The 15431-nt window shown below is 37.5% G+C and overlaps 1 protein-coding gene across 1 annotated transcript in view; it reads right to left on the bottom strand.

Annotated features, from left to right (window-relative positions):
- CDC20B (cell division cycle 20B) overlaps positions 1-15431 on the bottom strand; it is a 62632-nt gene that overhangs the window by 12299 nt on the left and 34902 nt on the right. Inside the window, exons 6-9 of the mRNA XM_067730070.1 lie at positions 10432-10548; positions 6014-6210; positions 4838-4932; positions 2585-2810 (exon numbers count right to left, since the gene is read on the bottom strand). Of these exons, the coding sequence (XP_067586171.1) occupies positions 2585-2810; positions 4838-4932; positions 6014-6210; positions 10432-10548 (635 nt within the window). The remainder of the gene's footprint in view (positions 1-2584; positions 2811-4837; positions 4933-6013; positions 6211-10431; positions 10549-15431) is intronic.

Genomic DNA, 15431 nt, shown 5'->3' on the forward strand with positions numbered 1-15431 from the left:
TTTGACATAAATTACAGAAAGATCTTTTCTGATCCATGTCCTAGAGTAACGGAAATTAAAACAAAAATAAACAAATGGGACCTAATGAAACTTAAAAGCTTTTGCAAATCAAAGGAAACTACAAACGAGATGAAAAGACAGCCCTCAGAATGGGAGAAAATATTTGCAAACAAATCAATGGACAAAGGATTAACCTCCAAAATATATAAACTGCTCATGCAGCTCAATATTAAAAAAACAAACAATCCAATCCCAAAATGGGCAGAAGACCTAAATAGACATTTCTCCAAAGAAGACATACAGATGGCCAAGAAGCACATGAAAAGCTGCTCAACATCACAAATTATTAGAGAAATGTAAATCAAAACTATGATGAGGTATCACCTCACACCAGTCAGAATAGCCATCAACAGAAAATCTACAGACAACAAATGCTGGAGAGGGTGTGGAGGAAAGAGAACCCTCTTGGACTGTTGGTGGAAATGTAAATTGATACAGCCACTATGGAGAACAGTATGGACGTTCCTTAAAAAAACTAAAAATAGAAGTACCATATGACCCAGCAATCCCACTCCTGGGCATATACCCAGAGAAAACCATAATTCTAAAAGACACATGCACCCCAACCTTCATTGCAGCACTATTTACAATAACCAGGTCATGGAAGCAACCTAAATGCCCATCGACAGAGGAATGGATAAAGAAGATGTGGTATATATATAGAATGGAATATTACTCAGCCATAAAAAGGAACGAAACTGGGTCATTTGTGGAGACGTGGATGGATCTAGAGACTGTCATACAGAGTGAAGTAAGTCAGAAAGAGAAAAACAAATATCATATATTAACACATTTATGTGGAACCTAGAAAAATGGTACAGATGAACTGGTTTGCAGGGCAGAAATAGAGACACAGATGTAGAGAACAAACGTAAGGACACCAAGGGGGGAAATTGGGGGTGGGGGGTGTCATGAATTGGGAGATTGGGATTGACATGTATACACTGATGTGTATAAAATTGATGACTAATAAGAAACTGCTGTATAAAAAATAAATAAAATTTAAAAAAAGAATACTATAATAAATACATTCTGGCATATGTCTTTTGTTTCTCATATATTATTTTTTTAGGTAAATTCCAAGCTTCAGAAGTGCTGATATAGGTTTCAAATAGTTGTAACTTTTTATAACACCAGCATCAAATGAGTACATTAATCTCATCCTGAGTTTAAGCTTAATTGGAGTTAAAAATTAATCTCCCATCCCACATACCCTTTACCAACATCCTCCATCAATATGTGGAATCTCATTCTACTCCCTTTGAATCTGGGAGGGCTGTGACTGGCTTACAAACAACAGAATGCACCAACAGTGTCACTGCGTGACTTGTGGAATTAGTTATAAAAGGTGATGCCGCTTTCACCTTGTTCTCTGAAGCACTGGCCCTGTTGCCCTGAGCCACAAAGTCCAACTCTCTTAAGACTGCCATGTTGTGAGGAAGCCCAAAGTGACCCAATGTGGAGAAGCTCTGAGACCACATGAAGAGGGAAGGATGACTAGCCAGCCAACAGCTGCGCCAGCTCCCAGCACTTTTAGCTTCAGTCACTGTCTGACTACAACCCCATGAGAGACCCTGAGCCAGAACTGCTGAGAAGAGCCCTTCCCAAAGTCTGACCCCCAGAAACCATAAGAGATAATAAAATAATCGTTGTGTTAAGCCACTAGGTTTTAGGGTAATTTGTTACATAACAATAGATAACCAGAATAAATACCATAAATAGAAAACGTAAACAATGAAATATGGTTGTAGTTCATATAAGAAAGACAGTGAAGAACTCTAATCAGTCAACCTACCTTCAAAGTAAAGACCTTGACCTTGTATTGTGAATAAATGTACAATTTAATTTTCAGTTGAAATAAAATATTTGCAATATATGTGTATCATATCTTATGGTTACCTACCTTAGTAGTCTTTTTTAAATAACCATTCAGCTACACCCCTGACTGGGCTGGATAAGAGGGCTATTTCAGTAAACACAAAATTTTGCATACAATTTGAAAAGGCTGAGAAATTCTCCTGAGCCCATGGACCCCAGTTTCATCATAGAATATTTTTATGTTTTTTAGAGAGTATCTCTGTGTTTATTAGCAATCATTTTCTTCAATACCCTACTTCCAGTTAGCTTTTACTATAAACAAGCTGTTTTGGCAAAACTAGAATCTCCATCATGAGAGAAATCACAGACGTCAACCTCTGAGTCTGCTGCTGCTCCTGCTATACTAGTTGGCTAGTCGGTGGTGAGTGTGAAAGTATTTACACTAGTGACTGTTCTTATGATTCCCCAGGTAGTAGCTGCCACAAGGTTTGGCTTGCCCAGGTCTCCAGAAACCCTTAATTCAATTCAATGTATTTCTGATAAGACGTCGAAGAATGTAAGCAGCTCTTTCCAGGAAACAGCTCTCTGCAGATCTTTTGTCTTGTCACTTCAGCAAAACTATATGTTAACTAACTTTACACCAGATGCCCCATGCTTAACTAACCTCCAGCGCAAGCACACCTTTCAAAACTGTTGGATTTATTACCTTGACTGCTGTAGGTTGGGGTATGACGTTTAGCGGGTGACCCTGTGCATTCACACCTGGATCATGGGGCCATATAGTCAGCAGTCCGTCACTACAGCCACTGGAAAGCAGCCTGCCACCCGGCGACCACTTCAGGGCACACACAGCTTGCTTGTGGTGAAGAATTCCAACATGGTGCTGGGCTACCCGAACATCGTGATGATAAACACGGCCCAGTCTCGACCCACTGCCCAGAGGTAAAGGGGCAGGTTTAGGACAGAAAACTTGAGCCCTAATGCTGCATAAGCATAACATGAAAGAAAGTATTGTTCAAACTCCTGAAAGACCCCTTCGGGCAGATTCAAAACATAGACATTTCTTGAGTTAATAAGGATGGAGTATTCTGCCTGGGTGATTCTTCCCACAAGTGAAATAGATTTGCTTGGCAGAGTTTCAAAACTGGATATTTAAAAGATATATTTTGATAGATAACTCTAATGGCTTTAATATGATGCTTTAAAGTTAATGGCTTTAACTTTAATGGCTTTAATGCAGGCATGGAAAAAATAAATTTAGAAGATTATCATATCTTCCCAGATAGTAGTTTATGTACTGAACCCAGGAAATATTACTTTTCTGGAATTCAGAATATTTCATATTATCTTAATGAAATGGCATATGTGTATGATATATGTGTTAGACATAAAAATGTATTATTTCCTTTTTCTATTAATCTACAGATCTACTATTAGTTTGCTCATGCTACTAATATCCAAAAAGAATATAAAACTATCTGAATGTCACAGCAAACTGCAATATGATTCAAAATCACTGGATAATGTCTCCACTCTCAGTGATTTGGATCCAAATGATGATAAGGGTCCTGTCTCACAAAGATAATGAACTCTTTCTGGACTAATTTTCTCCAAGGAGAAAGTAAATAACTGCCTACAATTATTCCTGAAGTTTCTCAAAGTGCAGTATCAGATTTTTAAAAACTACTTAGGCACAGCCCAGATAGCATTTTGATGAACAGTATGGACTCTGTGGCCAGACCACCTGGTTCGAAGCCTGACTCTTCCCCTTTCGTTAACCATGTGACCTCAGGCTGGTGTCTCAGTTTACTCCTTGGAAAAAGAGGGTGGGGGGATATAAACCACTTTATAATGTCATTGCAGGGATTAAAATGTGATTACACACCTAAAGAGTTAGCACATTGCCTGGCACAGAGTATTCTAAAATGTTAGCTGCTATGATTATAAGAAAATGTTTGTTCATGTTCCTCATGGATAATGAAACTAAACTTAAGCAATGTAAATAGATTGTAAAAGGAACTCAAGTATAGAATTGACCAGAGTACAACAACTTCACAGGGTAAATATTTAGGTCTCTATAAGAGCAATTTGCTTAAGTAGTTTTAAGTCTGGCCTATAATCACAAGGTATTAAAATATCAAATTTACATCTGTGCTACTTAAAGAAATTGTAAAAGGCTTCAAATTTTATTTAAATTTAAATCTACTTTAAGAAATACAGTATGAAGATGAATGACTGTTATTAAATACGTATTTAGACCAATTATGTAGGCTCACAGGGACAAGTCGCTTAACGTTCCTGGTCAAAAAGAAGCAGTTAGATGACTAAATCAGTAGTTCTCAAAAGTGATAAAGTGTCAGCATCACTTGGGAAATCAGAAATGCATATTATCAGCACACCTCAGACCTACTGAATCAGAAATTCCCAGAGTGAGAGCAGCAATCTGGGTTTTGAGGAGCCCTCCAGGGATTCTGACACACTCTCAAGTCTGAGAATCACTGAACTGGTTAATCTATGAGGTTCCTTCCAGCTCTAACCTCTGTGGGTCTGTGAATTGGAAATGTGCCCCCCAGAAAGCTTAACATATTCCAAATTAGTGATACTGATATCAATAAATACCCATTTCAAAAAAATATCCCTCTAGTAGGTATTACTTGGTACAGAGAAACTTTTTGCTTAAACAGAGTTTTACATTTTATCTGAACAATCTAATGAATCCTGAACGTCACATCTCAGTATGAGTACATGCTTTAGGCACAGAGCCACCATGGTACACGCGGCCACTGGACCGCTTATAGCACCAGGTCTGAATACCTGACAGGTAGAATCATAACTGTTACTAATCATGTCTGCTTTGTTTTACTTTGGTTTTGGTTTTAAATATTGCAGTTCTGTTCACTCAGCACCCATAGTCAATTGGTGATGCAAATATAATTGGTTCCAGTAAGACACTACTCACCTGCTAAGGATGTAGTTATTCCAGCTTAGAGCCCCAACTACTGACAAATGACCAAGCATATTTCTCTGTTGCTTTTTAGTGACCACATCCCATAACTGAAAAAAATGAACAAGCATGGTTATGTAGCATTTTCACAACCCACGGTCTTCTCAAAGGCCTGATAGCCAACTAGTGTTGATATAGCCAGTCCTTAGGCTAAGTGAAAGTTCGGCACTTCTAACCCTAGTCAGCAGTTTCCAATGCTGTCTGCATGTTAGGATCATTGAGGGAGCAGGCTATGGGTGCTAGCCATTCTGATTTAATGGTGGGAGTAAGAGCCTGGGGATATGGCATTTATTTTAAAGTTCTCCAGGTAAAGTCAATGGGCTGCAAAGGGTTGAGAATCACTATGACACTCCTAGTTCCTTCAAACTGTGGGAATTCCAAACCTGGAAATTCACCTATAGTTATCAACAAATAAAATTTGAGTGCCTAGACACTTTGTAAAGTCAGGAATTCTATTTACTGCTAAGAGACTCCTTTTCTGCCAGCTATCAATGATATTCTGACCCATATTAGGAATGAGAACTTTGGCATAAGAAGAAATCATGACATAACCCTCATAGTATCCAGTATCATTACAGAGATGAGAAAACAGTAGAGCCATCTGTGGCCCTCCAAAGTCATTGAACACCTGAGCGATATTGTTTACACTATTGCTAATAAACAACAATAACAATAATGGTACATGAGAAATTAGATAGATTGATGGAAACTTGATAAGCTCCCATTTCAGAGAGCCTATTAGAAAAAAAATTCACTCATTTTAAGTAACTCTACTCCTGATCACGGCTTAAGGTGAGAAAGGAAGACTGGAAGGTTGTTTTCTTCTCTCCAAAGTCCTAAAACTGGGGATCTCCTAAGTCCAACTTTAGTCCGAGAGAAAGAACAGAGGGGGAAAAAGGAAATGTGACAGAAAGAAAGCTTGTGTGAAAAAACTAAGCAGAGTATCCCTACATCCTCATTAAACACCATTCAGAAAAGACCCAAAACGGTATATCCTCTTACTCCTCATAGCTTCAAGTACCACATCTACTATAGTTTCTTTATTTTATAATAAGATGTTATTAAAAGTCAATCTCAGTTATCTAGCAACTATACAGAACACATTATGAGAAAGAAAAAGCTGACCAGTACTTGCACTTCTCCCTCGCTGGTGCCAACTGCCAGGCAGGTTCCCTCTTTTGTCCAGGACACAGAAGATATATAGTTACAAGTGACACTTAAGTCTATATTTTCAATCCTATTGTGATTATCCCCATTCCAGATGTATACAGAAGATCCAAGGGCTATAGCAACAAGATTATGCAAGTTCCAGTCTAGGATATTCAGATCTATAAGAAAAGCATTTCAAATTAGGGTGATTATACAGCCAAATAAAAATATTTTCAAATAACTTTATTTATAGGTAGAGGAGAAAGATTGATAACTTCCCTATGGTCGGCTGGAAAACAGAATCATGGATCCAAGCAGACCATGAGAAGTTCAAAAATGAAAGCTGGAATAGAATCTTGTATCAAGATACACAGTGTAATAAGCAATAACACTTACCATTTATGCTCTTATATACTTACTTAGAGGCATTTAGAAAACTTGGCAGTTTCATCTACCATTTTAAATATAAATGGATTTCATCTAACAGATCACTAAAATTTAAAAGCATGTAATTCTTATGGAGACATCCTCAGACCTAGAATATACATATGGGAGATGACACCATCATTGCTAATCAAAAGGCAACCCAATTACAGTATATCTAGAAGAGGTGATCTCTGGCTTATTTATGATATCTAGAAGTTCTTAGTAGTATTCTCTATCTTACTCTATAAAAATCATATGACTGCTCAGAGAAACCATATTTGTATGACCACATACTAAACTGTACCCTATCTTATTTCTTATAAGACAGAAACTCCTATCCTGATTGACACATATCAGTACAAAACTATGAAGCACACCAGTTTCACTAGAGCAGCCTAATCCCCTATAACTCATCCTTCCCACTGATGCAAACTACAAACTCTGAACAAAATTCAAAAAACAAATACCTGAGAACTCTGGAAAATCAGCAAAAGCAGGTAAACCAAGTAAGGGAGTGAAAACTTGGAGAAGCAACCTGCCCAGGGGTGAGTTTTCCATTTTTTTCTTCACATGGCTTTACCCTGAGGGTGGGCCCCAATCATGGAGTAACACCAGCAGCTCAAACTCTGACAGAAAGCCCACCATGTCGCTAGTCAAAGAAACCAGAGAAAGGAACCTGAAATGGCCAAAGTGTGAGGAGAAAGCCTGGGAGGGATGGGAGGGGAGCCACAGAAAGGCATCCTCTAATTGTGAGTGTATAAACCCACACACATCTCAGCCTAACCCCAAATCTTGTAAGTGCAGGGAAAGCTCAAATTATCCAATCTAAAGAACATGGAGGAAATGTAAAATAGATAGCTAGTGGGAAGCAGTCGCATAGCACAGGGAGATCAGCTCGGTGCTTTGTGACCAGCTAGAAGGGTGGGATAGGGAGGGTGGGAGGGAGGGAGATGCAAGAGGGAAGAGATATGGGGATATATGTATATGTATAACTGATTCACTTTGTTATAAAGCAGAAACTAACACACCATTGTAAAGCAGTTATACTCCAATAAAAACATTTAAAAAATAAATTAATTAAATAAAATAAAGAATATGGAGGGGAAAAAGTGTTAAAGAAATGGACAGAACCTCAGGGATTTGTGGGATAATATCCACAGATCTAACATATGTGTAATTGGAGTCAGGTCTTGGAAGCAAGAGAGCAAGGTTTCAAAGGAGTTCTCACCAGAAACCATAGAGGCCAGAAGTCAGTGGAACATCTTTAAAGTGCTGAAAAAATACATCTGACAACCCGGAATTCTACATCAAGCAAAAATACCATGATAAGGGTAAGAGAAGTCTTTACCAACAGACCTGATCTGCAAGAAATACTAACAGAAGCTTTTGACTGAAAGGAAATTATATAAGAGGGAAATTATATAAGAGGGAAATTTCTTCAGGAATGAAGGAGAATGTTGTAATTGGTAAATATTTGGGTAAATACAAAGGACAATTTTTTCTCTCTTAAAATATTTAAAACACAAATACGTATGGCTTTTTAAAGTAAAACTTAACGATGGTGGAGTTTTCAATGCATGTAGATTTAAAACATAGACAACTAAAGTAACTCTCCCAAAAAAGTTGGGGGCTGGGGAGACACATATGACTGCAAGATTTTTACATATTGTGTGAAATATGCAACAGTAATTCTAAGTAGACTGAGAAAGTTTAGATTGCATTGCAATCCCTAGAGCTACAACTAAAAACATAATACAAGGAGATATAGCCAGAAAGCCAATAGATCAACTAAAATAGAATAGAAGTCAAAAAGAAAAGATGTCCAAGGAATGAGACTTGGTGCATTCCAAAATTTAGGAGGCAGAGAGATAGAAGAGGAAGAGAAACCAGCAAAAAAAAGACTAAGAAAGAGTGAACAGAAAGCTAGGAGGCAAACCAAGACAGTGCAATATCAAGCAGGAGGGAGTGACCAACTGTCTCCAATGTGGCTGATAGAATTAAGTAAATGAGCTCCAAGAAGTGACTGCTGGATTTAGAAATGAAGAGTTTTGGGTGATGTTTGGAAGGGCAGTTTCAATGGAATGGTGAGATTTAAGAACTGACTAAAGCAGATTCAAAGACAATGGGGAGAGAAATAAGAAATTGTGAATATAGACATCTTTTGACAAGTTTTGCTGTCAAAGGGAGGAGACAAAAGGGGTTATGGCCTGAAGAGGAAATAGGCACAAAAGGTTTTTGTTTGCTTTTTTTTAACATGAGTGTTGTACTTTTTAAACATCTATTGAAATGAATTCTTCAATTTTTATTAGTCATGGCAATAAATTCTCTTAGAGGTATAGGAGGAGAATGGTAGGAGAACTGTTCCCTTTAATGATTTTGCTTTTTCCTGCTCATTCCTCTCTGTGAATGCTCCCGAGAAGCAGACCTCTTCCCTCTGCTCCTTTCTCCCTCACCAGGAGAGCTCACCAGGGCTCTCAACTTCAATCATACTCATCTGACCTACACTCTAGCCTTTCCCCTCTTTCAACTACAAACCTCATTTCTAATAACCTGCCAGAAAATCTTGTATATCTCACTGCCTCTTCAAGTGTAATATTGCAAGAATAATCTTCCCTCCTCACATGACTTCTCCTGCTAACTTGTCTTCTCAGTGACACCATCCTTCCCCTGCTTCAAAATGTGGAATAATCTTAAACTTGTCCCTCTTCCCATATAGTTTTCCTCATGGAGAGAAAACAGTCCCTTACTTTTTGGTAGCTCTCCTGCTAAATGCATTCTGCATACTCTGCCATGAATTTTCCTTTGATATTTCTCCTAGTTGAGAATTCCCACAACAAATCTAAAAATCTACATCAGGATTTGAAATATATCCATAATCTGCATCCACCTCCTATTCACTAGTCCCCAGTGTATCCTCTTCATTGCCATTAATTACCATGAATTACCAACATCCTGCCTTTGTTCATGCTGCTAACACCACTGAAGATGCTCTATCATCTCTCTTCCACTCCTCCAAGTCCTACTCATCTTTTAAGATCCATCTCAAGTCTGAATGTCTCCACAAAACCTTTCTGAACAAATCCAAAGATCAGCAAACTACTTATAGTCCTTATAACTCCTTAAACCCCACAATTTATTATTTATACTCTACATTGGCATGTTGGTAGCAGGTCAATGTGGGTTAGTCCCATCTTCCCAACTAGATCACAAGCTAGTGACATAAGAAGAAGCTAGAGACAAAGAGCCAATGTGGTTGTTTGTCAAGATTTATCCATGTTTAAAATATAAGCAAAAAGAATGGATATATGTATATGTATAACAGATTCACTTTGCTCTACACCTGAAACTAACACAACATTGTAAATCAACTATATTCCAATTAAAAAAAATTTTAATAAAAAATAAAAGTTGTGAGTGTAAATAAATAAATAAATAAATAATATATAAGAATAAGAACAGGCCACCATTTATACACTTCATTCTTTTTTTTTTAACATCTTTATTGGAGTATAGTTGCTTTACAATGGCTTGTTAGTTTCTGCTTTATAACAAAGTGAATCAGTTATACATATACATATATTCCCATATCTCTTCCCTCTTGCGTCTCCCTCCCTCCCACCCTCCCTATCCCACCCCTCTAGGTGGTCACAAACCACCTAGCTGATCTCCTTGTGCTATGCATTTACTTCCCACTAGCTATCTATTTTACGTTTGGTAGTATACACTTCATTCTAATACAGTAAAACATAATGTGTAGTTCTTGTGCCTCACCAAGACCAACAATACCCATTCCTGAACATGAAAATTCCACAATGAAAAAACCACTATATTAACCATATTTTGATGGTACACCATTTAAGCATGAGGCACAAGGCCATCTGGTTCTTCCAGAATAAAATTTCAAGTTTATGCCAGAGCACAGAATACATTTTGTCATTTCAACTTTTCAATTCATGATCTAAGCAATAACTTACAATAGTCATTTCGAAGAGCGGTAAGATGAATCTTCACCTCTGGCTGGAGTATGGAATAGTTTATATCACTGAACCTTTGAATGTGGAAGTATTCATCTCTGACTCCATCACTGCAGCCTACAAGAAATGAACAGTTCTACACTATAATCCTGAAAACAAAATCTTTATCCTTGCAGGTATTAAGAGATAAGTGGGTGAAAAACAAAGTGGTCATCATGATAAAATTGAATTATAAGTTGCAGGGGGAGGAAAGGAAGAAAAAGACTTCAGTATTAATTTAAACAATTTTTTAAAAAATATTCATTGACATTTTCTAATAAAAAGCACATGAATACCAGGCCTAAATGTAATGACAGATTTTGCGGGGAGCACACAGAGACACTACATCATGCTTTGAATATTTATTCTGTCACTTGAGATTTTAAAACCAAAGTAATGTTCACATATCCATGTATCTATAACATCAACAATTATCTAATAGACCTAAGCCCTACACTGAGTCTTTGTCAATAAGACTGTTGAGTCATTGATTTTGGCTCTTTCTCTCACTGTTTCTGTACCAGAGCACACAGAGTTACTTTTGGCTAGTGTTACCCATGACTATCTGAATTCAAGGTTCTATCCTGTGCTCAGTTTTACTTCTCATCAAATGCCCCACTAAGCCTAAACCATAAGCCACTGTCTTTTCATCTTTCCAACCACTTGGCTTGTAATCAAACTGAGAATGACATGATCAACAGGAAATGAGCCCCACTCAGGTAACTTGTGGTCCTAGGACCACATGGTTTCTAATAAAAGAATGAGAGCTTCACAATGCTATACCAAGAAGCCAGATTGTTACTCATAGTTGCAACATTAGCTATGAAAACCTGCAGTTGTGGGCAGAACTACAAGGTTACTAGAAATACATACTCAAGCACTGCTGATAAAGGTTCAAAAAAAAATCAAGTACAAACTTCCAGTTACAAAATAAATGTCATGAGAATTTAATGTACAGCATGTACAGCATCTTCGAAAGTTGCTTAAAAAGTAGATCTTAAAAGTTCTCAACACAAGAAAAAAATTCTGTAACTATATCTGATGATAGTTGTAAACTAAACTTATTGTGGTGATCATTTTGCAATATATACAAATATATCATTACATTGCACACCTGAAGCTAACATAATGTTCTATATTAAAAAAAAAAAAGCAATACCCAAAGAATCAACAAAAAACTCCTGGAACTAATGAGTGATTATAGAAAGATATAAGATTAATATACAAAAGTCAACTGCTTTCTTATATACCAGCAATAAGCAATTGGAATTTAAAATTAAAAGCACAATACCATTTATATAAGTACCTCAAAAATGAAAAACTTAGGTATAAATCTAACAAAATATGTACAAGATCTATACGAGGAAAACTACAAAACTCTAATCAAAGAAAAGCTAAATAAATGAAGACATATTCCAGGTACAGTATTATTAACATGTTAGCTCTTTCCACCTTGATTTATAGATTCAGTGCTATACCAGTTAAAATCCCAACAAGGTATTTTGTGGACACTGACAAGCTGATTTTAAAAGCGTATATGGAGAAAAGTCAACACAATATTGAAGGAGAAGAACCAAGCTGAAGGACCTACACTATCTAACTTTAAGACTCACTAAAAAGCTACAGTAATCAAGACAGTGTAGTGCTGGCAAAAGAACAGACAAATAGATCAATGGAACAGAATAGAGAGCCCAGAAATAGAGCCCCACGAATACAGTCAACGGATCTTTGACAAAGGAGCAAAGGCAATACAATGGAGAAAAGTTAGTTTTTTCAACAAATGGTGTTGGAACAACCGGACACCCACACGCAATCTGGAAAAAAGAATAATCAAATCACTTTGCTGTACACCTGAAACTAACACAATGTTATAAATCAACTATACTTCAATTTAAAAAAATGTATCTAAACACAGACCTTATACCCTTCTCAAAACTAACTCACAATGGATCGTGGACCTAAAAGTAAAACACAAAGCTATAAAACTCCTAGAAAATAACACAGGAGAAAATCTAGATGTCCTTGGTTTTGGCAGTGACTTTTTTTTTTTTTTTTTTTTGGCCACACCACACAGCTTACAGGATCTTAGTTCCCCGACCAGGGATTGAACCCGGGCCCATGGCAGAGAAAGCACTGAGTCCTAATTCACTGGACCGCCAGGGAATTCCCTGGCAGTGACTTTTTAAATACAACACCAAAAGCATGATCCATGAAAGAAATCACTGATATGCTGGACTTCATTAAAATTAGAAACTTCTGCTCTGCAAAAGACATATCTAAAGAATGAGAAGATAAACCACAGACTGAGAAAAAATATTTGCAAAAAACATATGTGATAAAGGACTGTTATCCAAAACATACAAAGAAACTCTTAAACCTCAACAATAAGAAAACAAAAAACTCAATTTAAAAATGGGCAAAAGATCTGGACACCTCACCAAAGAAGATGGCAAATAAGCATAAGAAAATGTGCTCAACATCATATTTCATTAGAGAATTGCAAGTTAAAACAATAATGAGACACCACTGCACATCTGTTAGAATGGCCAAAATCCAAAACACTGACAAACACCAAATTCTGGCAAGGATGTGGAGCAACAGGAGCTTTCATTCATTGCTGGTGGGAATGCAAAATGGAACAGCCACTTTGGAAGACAGTTTGGAGGTTTCATATGAAACTAAATATGCTCTTATCATACAATCCAGAAAACGCACTCCTTGGTATTTACCCAAGTGAGTAGAAAGCTTATGTCCACAGAGAAACCTTCACACAGATGTTTATAGCAGCTTTATTCGTAATTGCCAAAACTTGGAAGCAACCAAGATGTCTTTGAATAGGTGAATGGATAAATAAACTGTGGTACATCCAGACAATAGAATATCATTTAGTGCTAAAAAGAAATGAGCTATGAAGCCATGAGAAGACATGGAGGACACTTAAACGCATATTACTAAATGAAAGAAGCCAATCTGAAAAGGCTACACACTGTATGATTCCAACTAAATGACATTCTAGGAAAGGCAAAACTATGGATACAGTGAAAAGTTTGCCAGGGTTAGAGGAAGAGGGAGAGATGAATACGTGAAGTACAAAGGATTTTTAGAACAGTGAAACTACTCTACGTGCTGTTATAACGGTGGCTACGTGTCATTACACATTTGTCAAAATCCATAGAATACTCAACACAAAGAGTGAAAGCTAATGTAAACTATGGACTTTGGGCGATAACAGTGTGTCAATGTACGTTCATTGATGATAACAAATGTACTATTCTAGTGTGGGATGTTGGTAGCGGGGGAAGTTGTGCATGTGTTGGGGCAGGGATATAGGAGCACTCTCTGTATTTTCTGTTCAATTTTGCTGTGAATCAAAACTTCCTAAAAAATAGGATGGATGGATGGATAGATTGTAGACAGATAGATAAATACATAGATACACAGAGATAGATAGATTTCCTAGGATAACAAAATAATACAGGTACATTCTTTCTGCCTTTATAGAATATACAATTTCTATTCTACATCATATCTTCAGCATGTTACAGAAACACAAACTTGTTGCTGATGAGATCAGAAGAAATGGGAGAGCTAAGGTAAGACGTGTCCCCAGATATTTTATTTTGCTTTTAAGAAATTATAACTCTAAAATAAAGAAGTAAAGGATAAGTTTCACTCATTCATCCAACTGTACATTCCCAAACCTCCCAAAAGAATATTCAGCAGGCCTTAAACTTTTTCTGCCTATTTTTATGCATCTAACTCTGTTTTTGTCCCTTTTATACTGCTGGGAAACAGAGGCATGAAAAATACACATGCACAAAGTTATCTTATCCCAGAGGGAAATTTAACAGGCAAGTTTCCTTGGCATTTATGAGTTCAACCACTAGTTCTCTTAAGTTTCTCTCACAGAGCTAGGCTCCTAATCAATTATTTTCCAACTATGATAACAATCTCATGAATGACACAAAGGCTTCCAAGATGAAAAGAGGAAGTAGGAAGGAGAACACATGGGGTGCAGGGTAAATTTGACTTTGGGAGCACTGAATGCAGCATGGAAGGAGGACCTTCTAGAAACTGCCACAGTAGCAATATCTCCCCACTGCATGGCTGCAGAGTCGCCCTGATGCACACATGACATCACCACCCAAAGATTTCTACCAGCTTTGGCCCCGACAGGTATACTTACAAGGCACAGGAGGTGCCTACTGTGAGGTTTCAGAGTCTTAGCAAATATGGGTGAGGCATGAAGAAATACTTCATATGCACAGCACCTGGATAAAATTTGTCCCAGTGATCCACATGCCTAAGAGTAGTTACCTGGCTTATGTGGAATCTGTTTCACACTTTAAATCCCCTTAAAAGAATTAAGAACAGAGCCCTTCATAGAACATTCCTTTCAATTAGACTCTGCTTCCAACAGCCCACCCCTTCAAATCTTCCTCAGTGCTGCCACCAAAGTCATCTATCTAAAGCAGAGCAACAGACTTGCAAGTCAAGTCCGAAGAATGGCCACGTAAGTGTATTTCCTCTGCCTCCTATTTTCAACCTCACTAGAATGACAGCAAATGACTTTTTTAAGGTGTGAAGATATAAGAACAAAGAGTATGGGAGTGAAATAGCAGTACGAAGACATTACGGTAATTTTCTGCCAAATTGATAAAGGTTTGATAACTGACCAGGAGGAACATAAGAAATGACCCTCAAGTGCCTATAGAGGGGCCATGGTGAAGAGAAGCAAGCTGATTTGTCTTGCAGAAACCCCACAAGGGGTCAGGGCTCAGAGGCACAGGGAAGGTCTAGAATGAGATGAGTTTGGTTATAAGACTGTCAAGTTCACACACACACACACACAAACACCCTGTACATACACACATGTGCACATGTCAAAAGAAACCAGATGTTCACTCCCTGAATAAACCAAAAAAATGACAGCCTCTTAACTCAAGAGCACCAGCAAAAAC

Source organism: Pseudorca crassidens, chromosome 3, assembly GCF_039906515.1.
Source record: "Pseudorca crassidens isolate mPseCra1 chromosome 3, mPseCra1.hap1, whole genome shotgun sequence".
Taxonomy (NCBI): domain Eukaryota; kingdom Metazoa; phylum Chordata; class Mammalia; order Artiodactyla; family Delphinidae; genus Pseudorca; species Pseudorca crassidens.